This window comes from Plasmodium gonderi (genome assembly GCF_002157705.1).
Source record: "Plasmodium gonderi DNA, contig: Chr13, whole genome shotgun sequence".
Taxonomy (NCBI): Eukaryota; Apicomplexa; class Aconoidasida; order Haemosporida; family Plasmodiidae; genus Plasmodium; species Plasmodium gonderi.
The window spans coordinates 544,239-562,536 of NW_021628938.1; the positions used below are offsets into that span (position 1 = coordinate 544,239).

At 30.6% G+C, this 18,298-nt stretch overlaps 7 protein-coding genes across 7 annotated transcripts; 3 read left to right on the top strand and 4 right to left on the bottom strand.

Moving 5' to 3' along the window:
• Nucleotides 1–1,473: 1,473 nt before the first annotated feature.
• Nucleotides 1,474–2,700, top strand: PGO_130790 (hypothetical protein, conserved; the record flags this gene model as incomplete). Its single annotated transcript, XM_028689595.1, has 2 exons — nt 1,474–1,654; nt 1,874–2,700. 2 exons carry the CDS (start codon nt 1,474–1,476, stop codon nt 2,698–2,700), a joined length of 1,008 nt encoding a protein of 335 aa, XP_028545396.1.
• Nucleotides 2,701–3,891: 1,191 nt separating this feature from the next.
• PGO_130800 (RNA-binding protein) lies at nt 3,892–4,831 on the top strand (the record flags this gene model as incomplete). The annotated part of the gene is made up of 3 exons (XM_028689596.1): nt 3,892–3,957; nt 4,212–4,512; nt 4,650–4,831. The coding sequence occupies 3 exons, from the start codon at nt 3,892–3,894 to the stop codon at nt 4,829–4,831; spliced, it is 549 nt and encodes a 182-aa protein (XP_028545397.1).
• A 457-nt stretch (nt 4,832–5,288) lies between these two features.
• Nucleotides 5,289–6,977, bottom strand: PGO_130810 (tRNA delta(2)-isopentenylpyrophosphate transferase; the record flags this gene model as incomplete). Its single annotated transcript, XM_028689597.1, has 1 exon — nt 5,289–6,977. One exon carries the CDS (start codon nt 6,975–6,977, stop codon nt 5,289–5,291), a length of 1,689 nt encoding a protein of 562 aa, XP_028545398.1.
• Nucleotides 6,978–7,909: 932 nt separating this feature from the next.
• On the bottom strand, nt 7,910–10,341 carry PGO_130820 (41K blood stage antigen precursor 41-3; the record flags this gene model as incomplete). Its single annotated transcript, XM_028689598.1, has 9 exons — nt 7,910–8,126; nt 8,290–8,384; nt 8,485–8,553; nt 8,680–8,787; nt 8,952–9,035; nt 9,249–9,572; nt 9,709–9,771; nt 10,034–10,117; nt 10,264–10,341. The coding sequence occupies 9 exons, from the start codon at nt 10,339–10,341 to the stop codon at nt 7,910–7,912; spliced, it is 1,122 nt and encodes a 373-aa protein (XP_028545399.1).
• Nucleotides 10,342–11,647: 1,306 nt separating this feature from the next.
• Nucleotides 11,648–14,524, bottom strand: PGO_130830 (hypothetical protein, conserved; the record flags this gene model as incomplete). Its single annotated transcript, XM_028689599.1, has 1 exon — nt 11,648–14,524. The coding sequence occupies one exon, from the start codon at nt 14,522–14,524 to the stop codon at nt 11,648–11,650; it is 2,877 nt and encodes a 958-aa protein (XP_028545400.1).
• A 747-nt stretch (nt 14,525–15,271) lies between these two features.
• Nucleotides 15,272–16,672, bottom strand: PGO_130840 (hypothetical protein, conserved; the record flags this gene model as incomplete). The annotated part of the gene is made up of 2 exons (XM_028689600.1): nt 15,272–16,378; nt 16,616–16,672. 2 exons carry the CDS (start codon nt 16,670–16,672, stop codon nt 15,272–15,274), a joined length of 1,164 nt encoding a protein of 387 aa, XP_028545401.1.
• A 650-nt stretch (nt 16,673–17,322) lies between these two features.
• PGO_130850 (50S ribosomal protein L29) lies at nt 17,323–17,988 on the top strand (the record flags this gene model as incomplete). The annotated part of the gene is made up of 2 exons (XM_028689601.1): nt 17,323–17,535; nt 17,821–17,988. The coding sequence occupies 2 exons, from the start codon at nt 17,323–17,325 to the stop codon at nt 17,986–17,988; spliced, it is 381 nt and encodes a 126-aa protein (XP_028545402.1).
• Nucleotides 17,989–18,298: the final 310 nt, after the last annotated feature.

An 18,298-nucleotide genomic window follows, 5' to 3' on the forward strand; every position in this document is an offset into this window, starting at 1 on the left:
CATTTTGTACACTTTATACATTTTTTTTTTTTTTTTTCACTTCCCATAAAATTAAGTTTGCTTTTTTGTATAAAAGTGTTCTTTTTAAGGCTAAAAAAATACTTTTTATTTTTACGTTCTTTGCAATGTTTTGTGAAATGCAAAACATATTACAAGAGCAGCTGACACCTATTTGTTTACCATTTTTCTTATTTCATTTTATTTTTTTTTTTTTGCGAATTTCCAGTACTTTATAACTGTATTTCCTCTTAATCAGACTGTTGAGGATTTCCCTTATTGTGTTAATTTTTCACTATTTCAATTGCATTTTTTATGAACTCTTTTTGCTTTTCTTTAATGTATTTGCATTTTTTATTTTTTTTTAACAGTAAAATAAACATAAAGTGGAAAAAACGAAACAAACAGAAAAAGTATTTTAATAAGCTGAACCTTTTTTTTTTTTTTTTTTTTTTTCAAGCTTTTGTTAATGATCATGATCTAATGTGTGCTACATAAAAAAAGTACTTTTTGTTTCACAAAAAAAAAAAGACAAAAGAAAAGTATGTCGTATGGGGCTTAACCCTTTTTCGTTACTTATAAAATGTTTCATCTTTTGCGCTCACATAATGTATAAATGACATCAAAAAAAAAAAAATAAAATAAAACAAAATAAGTAAAATAAAATAAAGAAAAATAAAACAAAATAAGTTTAAATAAAATAAACAAACAAAATAGCAAGTAAAATGATCAGAAAACAGCAACACACAAAAAGGTACCTATGGGGTACAAACAATTAATGGGCAACATAAACAAATTTACAGCATATTTTAAAGACGAATTTTTACATCCTGAAAAACAGATCCACCTATGAGCATCATGTACACTTCGCAAACATGAATTGCTCAAGAATGCTTCTCAAAATAAAAGAACAATTCTCTTGATAGAGCTATTGGCCCCAAATGGAACAAGTCACAAGTTGCGTAAAGAGAAAAAACGAAAAAAAATAAAGAATAATATCCAACATTTACAAAAAAAAAAAAAAAAAAAAAAAACTTGCATGTTTTAGGGTCATAAAAAGCTCAAATAACCGTTCACTTTGTAACATATTTTGTGTAAAAAAAAAAAAAGAAAATTAATTAAAAATGCAGAAATCAGGTTCCCTTCTTTCGCTTTTTTAAGGAAAAAAAAAAAAAAAAAAAACATTTTTAAATTGTGATTAAATATTTCTTAATTTGTTATCATAAAAATAACTATTTTCGCATCTTTCAAAATAAAAAAATAACATAAAAATATACACGCACATATACAAGTCTTTTTTTTTCTTGTTAACACAAAAATAAAATTTCACAATTTTAAAACAAAATTTCAGTTTCTCATTTCCACAACGCAATTGCCACATTTCACATATTATAGCTTCATTCCTCACACCCCATACTCTCATTCATTTTTTTTTTTTTTTAAGAAAAAACTTATACCCCAAATTCCATCTTAAAAATGAATTTTAGTTCTCCAGTACTTAATTTACCCCAAGAAGGAAAAAGAAATAGAACGAAGCTAATTAGATTGCGAAATGGACACTATAGAAGAATAGTTGATGTTTCGAACATAGAGGATATAAAAAAACTTACAGATTTATGTCGTTGTGTTTGTACAACCCCTCGAAATGATGATTTAGGTATGTTACTTGGAATATTGAACCATTACAACTATAAATGTTCATAAATTATTAACCCTTTTTTTTTTTTCTTCTTTTTTTTAAAATGTTCCTATTATCTGCTTGACATATTTCTACTTGATTTATTTTGCCTCATTTATTATAATGCATTTGCATATTTAAAATACTTCCTCCTCTCACTGTGTGTTTTCTCGTGCTTTCCCCTTTTGCTTTCTCAAGATAAACAAGAAAAATTGGAAAAAGAGAAGAAAGACGAGACCTCAAAAGATCATGACGAAAAGAGTGATTTTGTAGAGTCAGAAATAGAACAATCATTTGACGTTGAGATAAAAGAAGATGACACAATTGACGATCAGTATTCCAGAAGTATTTCCTTAGTATCTAATGCACCCACAAGCATAAAAGGTGAGACAGTTGTGCAACGTAGGAAAATGTCTCAACTCGAATTGACAGAAGAGGAAAGTAATGAAGAAATCATAGAATCGGCTGATGAAGTAAAAGAAGATCTACAAGAGGAAAAAGAAGAAATAAAAGAGGAAAAAGAAAAAATACAAGAGAAGATTCCGCGTCCTGTCAGAAAATTAATAGAACCATCTAAGACTCTGATGAAAGGAATTAAGACAAACATTTACTTTCTATCTAATAAGGAAATGGTGCAGACAACAATGTGCTACAATTATAATTGTAATGCCGTAGTTTTTGAAAAAGATACCTTTTTAAGGTACTTGTATATAAAATCTATCAGCAATATTATACTAAATGAGCGCATGATTGAAGAGCTGTGCAAACAGGAAGATTTAAAGTATGTCTTATCAAGCAATTCAATAGTTATTGAGTCAACTGATTTTCTGAAGCCACTTATTATTGAATTTGAATCATCTGTTACTAAGAAAGTATTTGTTACGCATATAAAGTTTAATGAAAGGAATGAAATAGATATAAAAAAATACCATGAATACCTAAACGAAATTAACATTAATGAAAAATTACGTCTCCTGAAGGTTGAAAGATTTCACTCCTTCAACAAGATGGTCCAAAACAGATAGCCTTTTTCGAATGCACATAGTAGTTCTCATGACAAACTAATATATTTTATGTGAACTAGTAGCTGAAGAATTGCCACGGACGTTGGGGGACTGTGGAAATTACATATTTGTGTTTATTTTTCTCCCTCGAATTTGTACATTTTTATTACACCTTTTGTACAATACTCCATCCCCATCTTTTGTACAACAGTAGCTAGTTAAAGCTTAAAAATATAACCTTACGTAATACTTGATTATTTTGAAGGTACGTGACGTGTGAGAAATATTATTAAGGTAAATAAAGTCCTAGGGATGGAAAAGGAGGAATTTTTACCCCTTCTTTATTTTGTTTCCTCAAGTAACATATTGCTTTAACACATTCGTCGCTCCTTGTAATAAAATTGCACATGTTTTTTCATAATATACCTTATTTATTTTCATCTGCGTTTTTATGGTGGATCTACTTTTCTCTTAAATTGTGTTATAATTTATTTTTTACAATTCTCAGCTAATTTATTACATCAAGCACTTCTCACCTATTTTGTATGCTTATTATGTTTGTATAAATATAAAATATCCATGTTTTTTCCCCTACTCTTTTATTACCTTTTTAAATACTCTACTTGCTGCTTATTTTGTGAAAAATAATCAAGATTTCCTTGTCCACTTAATCCTCAATGATTCTTAATTTTTGTTATTTATTTATTTATTTTTTTTTTTTTTTTTTTGTTATATTGCTGCACTGATAATTTTTGAGTATATTTTTGCGCTAATTACTACGCATTATTTTTATGCCTCTATTTTTTTTTCTTTAAATTTTTAAGCCTTAACATTTTTAAACTTAAAGTCAAAAAAGTTAACTCGACTTATATATCCTTCCCCAAAGGTGTTAAATTTATCAGGCTATTTAATAATATCTGTAACAGCTGTTTTTTTAGCCTTCTTACTAAATTACAAAATGGAAATATACGATTCGTATGATCGAATCAAAAATAACTAGTACAATATATGATGTGTAAGCATATGACACAAGCAAAGTATAATAGGCATTGATAAAAGAAAAACTTGTGTGAAATGCTCTGAAAGGTTTGCCTATAAAAATACACCATATTTTAAATATGATTGAGTAAATTTGTTTTTTAAAAAAAGATTTATGTATTTTTATGTGCTACCATCTTCGGTCATCGTTAAACATGCCTCCCATAACAAGTCATGAGAATTTTGAAAATATTCCTGATTTTCCTACATTTAATTCATTCATTTGTTATAAAAAAAAAGGTAATTAGAAAATATGATAAATAGTTACCATATTAAGTTTAGCCTGTCACATTTGCTATGTCAGCCCGGTGATGTGCAAGACGAAGCGTACAAATGAGTAATTGGCAATCTTGTGAATATAATTCCTACTTTTTAAGGAATGAAAAACGTGTAAAAGTAACGTGAAATCACGTTGCATATTCTGATTAAGCATGTACTCATATATATATGTACATATACATGCACACCTGTTTCCTTCTTGCAACATTATACAGCCCCAATGGGAAGAGCAACAAACGTGTAAGATAAAATTTCGACTTTACAGAACGAGATATTTTAGAAAATATAAAACAATGCCATATATTCGAGACTCTGGAGAAAACCACATAAAAGAATTAACAAGGGAGCGAGTTAGACTGAGTAAACGGACAACTAATTCAATAACCCTTGGTGCAAATTTTCTGTTTATATGTAATTTAGATAACAGACTATCATCCAAGGATGTTACGCATTTTTTCAATTATTTTATCGGTAACGACAATTGTGTAGCGCGTATAAGACGGAATAAATACACAGGTTAAGAATCATATATGTGTATTGTTTTCGCTTGCATATTTTTATCTACAATGTTGAAAACACACTTCTTGCTTCATTTGTGCATATCCGTATATGACTAACACATTTAAATAAATTTATCATCTCTTCCTGTGCAGGCAGAAATGTGGGACATGGAATTTTGAAATTCCAAAAGGCAGAAGACGCAACTCTTGTTCTGCTCAATTATCAGGGAATCAAACTAGGAGAGAAAAATATTATCTTAACAGAGGCATTCAAAAACGAACATTTAAAGCAAAAAAAGCACATATGTAATATCTTACAACCAAACAGAGTGTAAAAAAAAAAAGTTTAAATCATTAATGATGTACACACATATATGTTTGTCATGTGTGTATACATGAATTTATGACAACGCGTGTGGTGAAAAAAAAAAAAAAATATATTGTGATACAGTAGTTAATTAAAATAATACGAAATAATGAACAATTCAAAATGAAATTGAATTCTATGGATTATAAATATTAATAATCAACAAGGCCCAAAATTATCAGTAACAGTTCATGCCTTTTTAACCACAATGGAATAATATGTAGAACACAAAAAAAAAAAAAAATAAAATTACAATTAATTAAAGCTTAAGTAATGGCATATTTAAAAAATGAAACGAAATTAAAAACATAAGTACATACATATTTGCATTTTTTTTTTTTTTTTTTTTTTTTTCCATACCTCTAATTTTTCACACTTTTTTTGTTTCTCTCATTTGCCCTATAATTTTTTTTTTTTTTTTTTTGTTAATTATACCAAAAGTTTAACACAATTTGAACAGCGTCAATGAGCTGTTTCGAGTAATCACTCGATACATCTACTTTATGCAAAGGAACATTGTACACTTTTACAAATCTGTTTAATATCCACCTCCTCTGTCGTTTTGCGTATTTATACGTTTTTCTAATTAAATTATCTTTGCATAAGTTAAATAAGTTTTCATCATTAATATTATTCATTTTTTTTTCGATATACATATCAAATTCCTTGTATGCAATACTTTGATTAATTCCTTTTGCGAATAATTTAACCTTTGTCTTATCGTTAAATTGTTTTAATTTTATAGCTTCATCTAAGAGCCCTTTTGAAATCATTGTGTTGACTCTTTTTTCAATATTTTCCCGTAACATATCGTCATTATTATAATCCAAATAAAAAATGCAAGGTACAAATCTGGTTTTATCAAAATTATTATTTTTGTGATTTCTCATTTTTATTAATTCACTATGTTTTCTGTTGTATGAATAAAAAATTTCTAAACTTCTGCAAATTCTTTTCCTATCATTTTTGTGTAATTGATTGGCTCTTTCTTCATCAACCCTTTTTAACTCATCATATAGCTCTTCATTTGTTTTGTTTTCATACGAATCTGTTTTCCTTTTTGTTTCTTCGGACATTGTACTATTATATGCTTCTTTCAAATCCACGACGGACTCCCATAGTAGGGATTCAACATATAGCAGCGTACCCCCTGTAACAACAGCCAATTTTTTATTTTCATTAATTCTTTGAATAATGGGTATAGTGTGAGTAATAAATTTATGAGCATTAAACTCCTCGTTATGTTCGCATACATCTAACATATGATGTTTTATATCTCTCTTTTCTTTGTCATCTACTTTGGCTATACCTATATTAAAATTTTGATAAACCTGCATAGAATCAGCACTAATTATTTCACTTTCTACATTATGCTTCAGTAATTCCTCACATAAATCTATACTAAATTTTGTCTTCCCACTGCAGGTTACTCCAATAATTATAATAATTTTTTCCTTTTTTTTTCTGTTCAAATTTGGTAAGAAAAGGTTATCAATATTTTTTCTCCTGTGTTCATTTGTGTCTCCCCCTCCTGCTCCCTCTTCAACGTTTCCGGGGATACATGCATTTTTCGAACCTTCACATAAGCTTACATTATGTGAATTCGAAATTTCTTCATCATTACTCCCTTCTATCTGGCATTCTCTTGCCCTTTTGTTCATGCCACTAGTTGGTGGTATAGAATTCATATTTTTTTCTTCTCTTGTGTCTGATTTGCTTTCCTCTTGTACTTTGCTACATTCGAAATGAGATATTTTATGAAGATTTATTTTCTCATTTCTGTTTTTCATTATCAGGGGGAGAGGTTCACAATGTATGTACAAACGACCGCTCGTTCTACCCTTAAAATTGCTTGTTACACAGTCATTTCTTTTATTAGCATTATGTTTCAATCTTAATTCATATTTTTCGTGATATGTATGTGTACATTTCGATATACTACTCTTACAAGTTTTAAAGTTAGCTGACGATAATTTTCTATATATATATATATATCTTTTAAAAATATCCCCTTGGTGTCTTGTCATAAAACAGTTAACTGTTTTATTAAAATAGTTGTTGATAAAAAGGATCAGTATTATTAGAATATTATACACATAACAAAAAAAAAACATCTATGTTTAAACTGTAGTTATTCTAGCAATTCCTGCTACTCTATTAAGTCCATGTATATATCCCACTTGGTACAACATCTCACCCAAGTTGCTTGAAGAAAGAGAATTGTGGTAAAGGCTATTGACACATAGTTTTTTTTTCCTATATGAAGAGATATTCACACATTTAAGTAGACGTACATCAATACTGACATAACAACATATGTGTATGTTTTGTGTATATTCACATATGTTTATTTACATACGAGCACGTGATGTATTACTAGGAAATGTTCACCTGCTATGCCTTTTGGAAATCTCTCAAAACAAGAACATTATAAAAATCAGTTTTTTCCCCTTATCTTACATATTAATTTCTCTCGCTATGCAACATGTTCAACCTTAAAGCGTTTAAAAGATATGTAAATAAAAGGAATACGACGCTAAGTTATTACCCAGTCAGCCAGCTTTATGGAAATTTCCATATTTATATTTTCAACTATTCATTTATAAATTCTTTTTATTTATTTATTTTTTTTTTTTTTTTTTTTTTACAACATAACCCTCTTTTCAACAACTACATAATAAAATTATTGGGTAACACAGTGTTCTATTTTTACATAAATAATCTAAAATGTAATTCTGTGCCTTCAATTCATTTTTTTTTTAAGAATGATCTCTATATTCAAGCCATATGAAGCACCCTTGCAACTCATTGAAAGATAATGTGCATGTGGGAAAGGGGAAAAAAAAAAAATAAAATGAACAAATCAAAACAAATAAAAACAAAACAAAATGATAAACGTGACAACGGACGATTATGACAAACGTTATATAGCAAAGTGACAGAGAAACATACGTTTCACGTAAAAAATTGGAGAATATTTAAACAGTTAAACAAAAGTACTTTCACAACTGTTCTTAAATGAACTACGCTTGTGACATTTTTAGCACTAAAGCATTCTCAAAGATTCCAACTTCATTGTTTCCACTATTGGTGAATATTGAGCCATAACTTTGGAAATGGAAAAATGAAGTGCATCCTTTAACATTTCACTTTGCACTTTTAGCAACTTCATTTGTAAATCTAAAATTTTTTTCCTTTCTAAATTTTCCGAAATGTCCCTTTTCTTCTGCATTTGCATCACCAGTTCGTCAATTGTGGGGTAACTGCCATTTTGCGAAAAAAGAAGTATGGTAAACGAGACAAGTGAAGTTTATAGCTTTATGCATATACACTGTCATTTGCATGGATTCTCGCACGCAAAGCGGAAGTGGAAACCACCATAACGACTGAATTAGCAACAAGAGTTGCTTGCTCCCAATAATTTACCCATAATCCGTTTGGCTTATTTTTACGTTCAGGATGTTGCCAGTGTCTTCGTTTTCCCCTTCTTCTAAAAAGGATGATTGTCTTTGAAAATTTTCCTGAAAAAATGAAAAATTGTCAGTGATTTAGGAACATGGTAGAAAGGGCCAAAGCTTTATTTTTTAAATTGTAAAATGCAAGGTTTAAAACAGTGAGTACCCTTATCTTTTCCTTTTCATCTCTCTTCTCCAGTTCCTTCAATTGCTTCGTCAAGGATCTGTGCACGATCTTTTATTAAATCAAAATATAGTGGAAGGATATATATATATATATAATACACATGCATGTGAACCTTTTAAAAATGATTTTTATAATATAAAATGAAACGGAATAAACTGTAAGACACAAAATAACCTTCTTATCAACTAAAAATGGGTTCAGTTGTAACTGTATTTGCTTTTCTAACTCTAGAATAGTTATATCCGTCAAGATGGAAAATTCGGATATAGCCATTTCGAACATCTGCAATAAGGGAAGGATGCATTTATAAAGATTCGTTTGCACATGTGCCGAAGTATACAGTCATATGCTTTTATATGTGCCTTTGCAGCATGTTACATTTTTGCATATATATATATAACGCCCATTCGCTGTCAATTTTTATGAAACAAGAAATAAGCCAATACCGCGACTTCCTCATCTGTCCTATATTGTTCCATTTCTTCCATTTTTTCTTTTATATCTACGCTAGGTTCAGTTAACTCGGATAACTACAAAAAAATCGAAAATTTTAAAATATTTATGGAGGAAAATAGTGCCACCTTCCAATTTATACGACTTTTTTGCTACCCTTCAGGGTAAAAAAAAAAAAAATAAATAGGAATAATAATAAATGTTCTAAAAATATATCTTTTCTGTGCATGCAAATTTTCCATTGGTAAGTAGTACTAGGCTATTCTTCATTTTTTCACTTCTACACTTACCGATATCTTTACAGAAGGTAAAGTTTTATTCACATAATTTTGCTGCAAAAAGGAGGTGTGGCTTCTAAGTTCTGGTGGTGGCAATGGCCCGCTTTTTGTCTGTGTACTTTTTTGAAATTTCTTCAAATTATTTTTCTCTTCTACATTTTCCGTAACTTTTCTTAAATTTTTTTTTTTTAACGCTTTCACAGAATTAGATATAACCGAACTGAGCATATTAGGATCATTGAAAACGCTTAGCGATTTTTCCACCGCATCCTGTATTTTTATTTTTGAGCTTGACAGTGATTTGTTGTATTCATCCTCCAACTTTTGCATCATCCCCTGTATGTTTACAGGACATTTTGGTTTTGTTTTTTCGATATGTAATTTGATAAGAAGTTGCACACGTACGTATTTATGTACACACATGTGTATGTGTGTGCACAAGTGGGAATTCACAGTTTGTGTGATTTTTTACCTCCTCCAATTTAAGCCTCGCAGATTCCAAAATTTTAATTTCTGCCAACACTTGTGGCGAAGGCTAAGTTAACAAAAATAAAAGCACATACATACACATATATATATATATATATATACATAGAATTATGTTAATATAATTAGGGACAAATTTCCTTTCAATGTAAGCGAAGGTAGGATGGCATTAACGTCCTTTTCAGCGCAACCAATTCACGAGATATATCTCGTATTATTATAGATAAATATATATATATGTGAAATTGAGAACATATAGATGTTTTATTCCTTTATTTATTTTTATTATGTGTATTTCCTTCTTTCCATACATTTTCTGGAGGACTCAACTTGACTTCTATAGATGGCAACGTCTTAGAGTTAAATTCGAAATCAATTGGCCACCCTGTGTTTTCCTAACAAACGGAACGGAGGAAGGATTAGGAATATAAGATAAGGAGAACAAGCGAATAATTTTATGTGTCTAAATGATGAAATCTCAATTTTTTTTTTTTTTTTTTTTTTTTTTTTTGTGGAGTTTTCTTCATCTTATCCACATTACATCATCAGACTGAACTAAGTAAAAAGTGAAAGAAGCCACAATGGCACAAGGTACAAGGAAATTTAATCTGAACAACATTTTTTTTATTATAATATTTGTTAATTAAATTTCATGAGAAATATGCTAATTTTAATTATTATTCTTCACGTACGATTTATGTAAATTAGTAAATATGACAATGTATGCACATATGTATTATAGTTGATTTTTTGTGATTAGTAAATGTATAAATACGTAGACAATTGGGAGGAGGGGGCAAGTAGACGGAAAAGGAGAAAAAAAGTACTTACGTAAAAATAACAAATAGTTGAACAAGAAAAAAAAAAAAAAAAAGGAATCAATATATACTGGTAGAATATAAAAAATTAGGCATAAATGTACATACACTTAAAATTTTGTTCTTGTAGGAAAATCTAAAATTAAGAAAAATAAAAAAAAAACACGTTGTGTCACATTTTCATTTGAAAACTACTTGACAAATATCCATTTTTTTCTTTTTAGTGAACTATTTTAAAAAATAAAAAAAAAGTTATGTCAATAGCCTTTATTTTTATTTTTTTTTTTTTTTTTATGAGTACACATATATAACAAACATAAGTCTTAAAATTATTAGTTTCATAAAACAGACAAAATATGGTATTACTCATTTTGTTTCTTCTACTATAATATAATATGCTATACTACACTTCTTCCTCTATTTTCACGTAGTTATAACTGGATTGAGATCGAGTATACATATCAATCTTGTAATATAATTATCGCTGAATCCAAGCGACGTTATTTCTCTTATTTAAATTTTGTTGCAAATAGACATATCTGCATAATGCAACTCTACCTTCCTATTTACTTTATAATACCTTTGTATGAGATGATACTTTCTCCTATTTGTATTTATTTTATATTTTAATTGTTTCATATAACTGGATTGCGCTTTCATCAACATTTACAAGTTATACCCCATTTTTGTGGATTCTGTATTCTTCCAAAATTACTATCATATTTTTTTCTTAATCCTTTAATTCCGTGTTTCATTTCCACTGTGGGATTCGCTCCCACTTTCTCCTCTATTTCCACTACCTGATTTGCTATCTCTTTCGCATCTACTTCCACTGCCTGATTCGCTATCTCTTTCGCTTCTACTTCCACTGCCTGATTCGCTACCTCTTTCGCTTCTACTTGCACTTCCCGATTCGCTATCACTTTCGCTTCTACTTGCACTTCCCGATTCGCTATCACTTTCGCTTCTACTTGCACTTCCCGATTCGCTATCACTTTCGCTTCTACTTGCACTTCCCGATTCGCTATCACTTTCGCTTCTACTTGCACTTCCCGATTCGCTATCACTTTCGCTTCTACTTGCACTTCCCGATTTGATTTCTGTTTTCTATTCTTTTGCGTCTTCCCTTAATATCTCCTCTTCATTTTGGCTTTCGCCACACCTTTTATCTTCATCATCAACATCGCCACCTTTAACTTCCTCATAATTGTTATCGCTACCACCGTTTTTCTTTTCCCTTTGATTTCTTTTGATTTTTATTGTGTAATTTCCAGGTACACCATTTTCCCCTTCTTCCTCATTCATGCTATGCATATCGTCACATTCTCTACTTCCACTTGGATTAATTTTCTTCTTGGTTTCATTTTTTTGCATTTCACTTTCGCTTCCCTTGCTTTCTTCACCATTACATTCGTTGCTATGATCATTTCCATCTCCATCACTGCCTCCATCTCTATCTTCATCACTTCCTTCACCGCTATCTTCATCACTGCTTTCGTCGCTATCTTCATCACTGCTTTCATCGCTATCTTCATCACTACCTTCATCATTTTTAGTTTTAGTCTCCCATTTTAATATTTTAGATTCCTTATCTTCTTCACTATCTGAATTTATATCGTTTTCATCCTTTTCATCTTTTTTCTTGCCATCTTCACATTTGTTTTCTCCACTTTCGTCTTCTCCACTCTTGTCTTCTCCTCTCTTGTCTTCTCCACTCTCGTCTTCTCCACTCTCGTCTTCTCCACTCTCGTCTTCTCCACTCTCGTCTTCTCCACTCTCGTTTTCTCCACTCTCTTCTTCTCCATTTTCGTTTTCTCCACTTTCGTCTTCTCCACTATCTTCTTCTCCACCTTCATCTTCCTCTAGTTTTCCATGTTTCTCTTCGTCCCCTTCGCCCACACTTACTAAACCCCCTTTGCTACTGTCCACACCATTCTTAATTTCTCCTTTTTTGTCAAAGCCTATTCCCTTGATTTTATTTTCATTTTCACCATCGTCACTATTTTGAGTACTTTTTCTTTCCTTTATTTTGGTTAACTCCTCATTTTGCACCTTTGCAATTTTTTCGACGTCTTTTGCCACTTTGGCTTCGACTACTACAACCTCTTCACTCGCTTCAACCTCTTCACCCACTTCAACCTCTTCACCCACTTCAACCTCTTCACCCACTTCAACCTCTTCACCCACTTCAACCTCTTCACCCACTTCAACCTCTTCACCCACTTCAACCTCTTCACCCACTTCAACCTCTTCACCCACTTCAACCTCTTCACCCACTTCAACCTCTTCACCCACTTCAACCTCTTCACCCACTTCAACCTCTTCACCCACTTCGACCTCCGGCATGTCCACAATCTCATCACTGACACAAGACACACATCGGCCAGCGGTATTTCTTTTCGTTTGTCCTTTTGTGTTACCAGCTTTGCTTTTTAAAGTTTCACTTTCATTACTGTTATTTATATCGCTTCGCGCGTTAGTTTTATACTTTCCTTTTTTTGACTTGTCCTCTTCACAAGCCAATATGTTTTTGTTTTTCACATTGCCATACTCATCCTTTTGGATGACAAAATTGCTTACTAATGTTTTACTTTCACATAAAATTTCAGAATCCTTAGTATCATTTTTTATTTCAATTTCATTAACAGAATTGCAATTTGTATCAATATTATTGTCTAGATAGTACTGTTTTAAGCTATTTCTGACATGCTTATGAAAATCATCATATTTCAATAAACTTTCCATGATTCTATTTACAAGTAATAAATATTCCGAATTTTTTTTTTTTAATTCATCTTTCAAAAGGAGGAATTCTTGCTCTAGTATATCGCCCTCCTCCCTATGGGAGACATTGGCATCTTTTAATAGTTCGTCAGCTTTATCTTCTCCATCATTCATCACCCTGTGCGTCATCTCATTTATCTCTCCATCTAAAACTGAATCCACAGCATCCATCCTTCTATTATTTTTTTCTTCCACCATTTTCCTTATATGTTCTTTCTTTTCTTTCATTTCTTCGCAAAGGATCCCTTCCTCTTCAATGCATGCCTTCGAAGAGTGTTCTTGTTCATTGTCCTCGTTTACCTTTTCCTCCTCTTCAGTCGCTTCGTCCCCTTCTATCTCTCCCATCTCTTGTACCACTTCCTCCTCTTCTACCACTTCCTCCTTTTCTACCACTTCCTCCTCTTCTACCACTTCCTCCTCTTCCTCCAGTTCCTCCACTTCCTCCTCTTCTATCTCTCCCACCTCTTCCTTCACTTCCACCTCTTCCTCCACTTCTACCTCCTCCACCTCTTCCTCCACCTCTTCCTCCACCTCTTCCTCCACTTCCTCCACTTCCTCCACTTCTACCTCTTCCTCCACATCCTCCTCTTCTTCCACTTCCTCCTCTTCTTCCACTTCCTCCTCCTCCACCTCTTCCTCCACTTCCTCCACTTCTACCTCTTCCTCCACATCCTCCTCTTCTTCCACTTCCTCCACTTCCACCTCTTCCTCCATTTCCTCCTCTGAGGAAGAGAAGATTTTCCTTTTTCGCACTTGCGGCACTAGGGTATTTACATTACCTTTTACGGAAGCATTTTGAATCAAATGCAAAGGAGTGTTATTTCTTTTTTTTCCATTATTGTTATGAGACCTTTTTGCTACATCATACTTCTTAGAAAGCTCAGTGTTCAGAGTATTTTCTTTTTTTAAGTGTTTAATACCTTTACTTGTGGAATTAACTTTTTTATCTCCTTTTTGAAACACAGCTAAATTGCTACTTTTTTTATTATGAATGAAATCACTGAGATTTTTATTTACTATATACTTTTTTACAGTTGTGATGCTTTTGGAAGACTGTTCTTTTTTTTTGTCTTTTAAAAAAATATTTTTTAAAACATTGGTTGCATCCACATACTTATATTCATTTTTAAACATGAATTTTTTAATATTACTAGTTACATTTTTCTCCTCATCTTTTTTTTTTTTTTCAAACTTATTCATTATTCAGTATGATGCGTATTTAGTGCTCATGGGCAGACTGCTGTGGTGGAGAGCAATGCAAGTATTGCAGAAAAGGTAGGATAAGACACTGCAGTGAGAAAGAGGATGTTACAATGAACTAAACACGTGAAAGGAAAAACTGACAAAGGATCTTTATATACACAAAAAAAACTAAATGTTCTTGTTACAAAATAGCCAACTATGTGGTCAAAATTAAATAAACGAGTTGGGAACTAATGTAAAGTGAAACATATTTTGCACACAAAAATTTAGAAGCATGTTTTAGTAAAACAGCAGCAAAAATAAAAAAAAAAGAAAAAGTAAAAAAAAAGAAAAAAAAAAAAAAGAAAAAAGAAAGCAAATAAAAGTAAATAAAAGAAATGTAAAATAATGTAAAGAAAAGAAAAGTAAAATAATGTAAAGAAAAGTAAAGAAAAGAAAAGTAAAGAAAAGAAAAGAAAAAGTAAAGGAGAGGATTATCATGACAAATGTCTGTTATTCAAAGGTTCTGCACAAAAGTCGGGATAGAAATACATCCCGAAATGCGCATTGTACGTACGTATATATTAGCAGTATGCATATAATTATATACGAAAACATGAGTTTTATTTAAAAAAGACAAAATATCTACAAATTCTACTCTATATATTCGGACGTAAACATTTGTATGTGTGTGTGTGTGTGTGGAGAGAGAGAGAGAGAGAGAGAGAGAGAGAGAACGGTTGAAACATCTGAGTACTATGAAAACTACTTAATGATGTCATATAATGCCTGCTTAACAAAATTTAGCTTATCCTCCTCATTATGCGGTAATACGTGCTTATACAAAAGCAAAACTCTGAAATTGAGCTTTTTAAATAACTTATATCTTTCAGAAAAATATGGAATAAGAATTGAGGTTCCGTCAAAAGTATTTTTGTTACCTATACATTCTACAATTAAATGAAAATCCTTTATAAAAATGGGTATAGTAAAATTATACATATTTAAGACATCTGTTTGACAATTCAATTTTGATAAAATATCAATTACTTCTTTTATGAAAAGGAAATCTAGGTTTCTATTTTGTCTTACAATAGAATATTGAAAAGACTGCAAAAAACTTAACAATAAATTATCATAATAGTTCTTATCAAACCATGAGCAGAAATCATTATGAACAATTAACTGTGTCTCCTTTACAAAATATATGTAATCCAAGTAATTGGACATTGGTATGTCAGAAGGAGGTCGTACTAACCAAAAGCTTAACAAATCATTTAAAAAAGTATTGAAGGTTGCAATTAATTTTTTGTCCTCATATTCACGTGGAATTTTTATTCTTAAAAAATTCAAAATTATTTTATACATTACGTTATCTTTTTTTTTATTGAATGTTAACACTTTTAGCCTTTTTATTAATTTATGCATATCCTCTTTCTTTAATATGATACTAAAAAAATATGTACATTCCAAAACATCCGATATTTCGTGTAAATTATAAAAACTAATATTCTTATAAATATTTTTGCTTATTAATTTTAATTTCTGACAATCTCTAAGTCGTTTGTTTTTTAGCAAAATCAACTCATTAAGCATTTTCTTTTTACATCCATCTTTAACCTTTTCCCCATATTTTCTATAATCTTCGTTAATTTCCTCATGCAAGAACCTTGTTTCATCGTTATACTCATTTTTAAATGTCTCTTCATCATTGTGTTTAGCTAATTCCTTGTGCACATAGATGGAGTACCATCTTTCCTTTCTCTGACCGATAAATATATTGCTACTTTTGCACCAAAAAGGGTCATATGTTATGTTATCGGCTGGTCGGACAAGTGCATATTTATTGTTGTTCCCAACGATCCTTCGCTTCTTTGCAGGAGAAAGAGAAATAAGAAAATTGGGAAATACTCAATTAAACAAGTGTGCAATTGTGGTAATTCAACATGAGCATGTAAGAAATGAAAATAGAAACATTCATACCCCACATGGGTGAATACATTTATGTACATATATATATATATATCTCCACCATTTCGTAATTTTAAAAAAAATAGAAAGACGAAGAAGACGAAGAAGACGAAAAAAAAAAAAAAAAAAAAAACTTACCACCTTGCGCATGGGTAAAAACTTGTTTATGCAAAGTAAAATGTTACAACTGCTCATCTTGAAATTTTTAAATAATACTTCCCAAGGAAAAAATAAAAACAGTTCTCCAGTTGAAGAACTAAAAATGGGGTGCATCTACATGAATTTAGTTAAAAATAATGTACTATGGTTTGTGAATATATCTCAAAACTTCACATCAGCGTAGTCTGTAATGCTTACCTGAATTTATTTTTTTTTTTTTTTTTTCACCTCTTGGTTCTTTTTTTTTGTTTTTTATAGCAATTTTTAACTTCTCTTCCTTTTACGGAGCATTATGATCTGAGGAATTATTAACATGTGTTTTCAACTTCCTTTTTTTTTGTGAATATATTAGAGGGCACCAATATTCATGTTAAGCATCATTTTCATGTCGCCCCATTAATTTTTAATGTTTTTAAACTTTTTATTTTTATTTTATTTATTTTATTTTTGTTTTTACGAAATTTTTTTTCCCCCTATATAACCTTAAGCTAGTGTTGAAAAAATTAGGCTAAGGGGCGCATGTTTCCTTTCCCTTTTTTTTTTTTTTTTTGGAAAAGTGAAAAATACCAGACTAAACAAACCATTTGGTGAATACAAAAAGTTCAGACTATCCATACGTATGTGTAACCTTAATAATATGCACCTGAATGAACACTTTATAATCTACTCTGACATAGAGAAAAACAATGAACCTTTTTTTTACGCATTTTTTACTTTTCCTTTTTTGTAACACATACTTAATTAGGGGGGTGAATTTAAAAAGAAAATGTGTATCTTTATTCTTAAATTGCAATTTTCATAACGTAAGTAAAAATAAAAATCACATTCCTTTGTTTTCCTATAAGAAAAAGGTAAAAGCCAAGGAACTGAGAAAGTTGACAACTGAGGAACTTGAGAAGGTATGCATAATCCCACCACACACACGCACACACATTCTTATTATGTTCAAATATATATATTATGATACATCAAAAAGTGCCTTTTTTATAATTCTTCATTATACGTAAGCATACTAGAGTACATAAACGTGCTACCAATGGGGGCTACATATATATATGTATATATATGCATACATGAAGCGCAACAAAAACATGTGAACAGGGGAGGAAAACCAAAGATAACTTAACCCTACTATACCCCGAATAACTGAATATATCCTAACAACATATCTCATTTCTTTACAGGAAATCATTAAATGCAGATTGGATATACAACAGTTCCAACAACAAGGATTTTATGATATACATAATTTTAACATATATTACGAAAAAAACGCCAGGAGAAAATTAGCGCAGTTACTAACCATATACTATGAGAGATACCTAGATAACAACATAAGAATAAAAAATTAGTTCTTTTCAAAAAGCAAAGAGTTCAACTGGATACAACGTGTGAGGATATAAGGGGAGGAATAAACAGTTGTAGTAGTGATAAAAAAATAAATAAAAAAAAAAATATGGTGCAGGATGTGGGAGATACTACGGGAAATATAATAACCTCTTTTTTTTTTTTTTAAAATATATGTTCATATAACTATACCTTATGCATATGCATAATTCTGTGTTGAACATTTATGCGTTGTGAAGATAATGAGGAATCTCATTAAAAAAAAAAAAACATATCATCATGGGTTCTGCAGAACTACATAAGAATGTTATTATG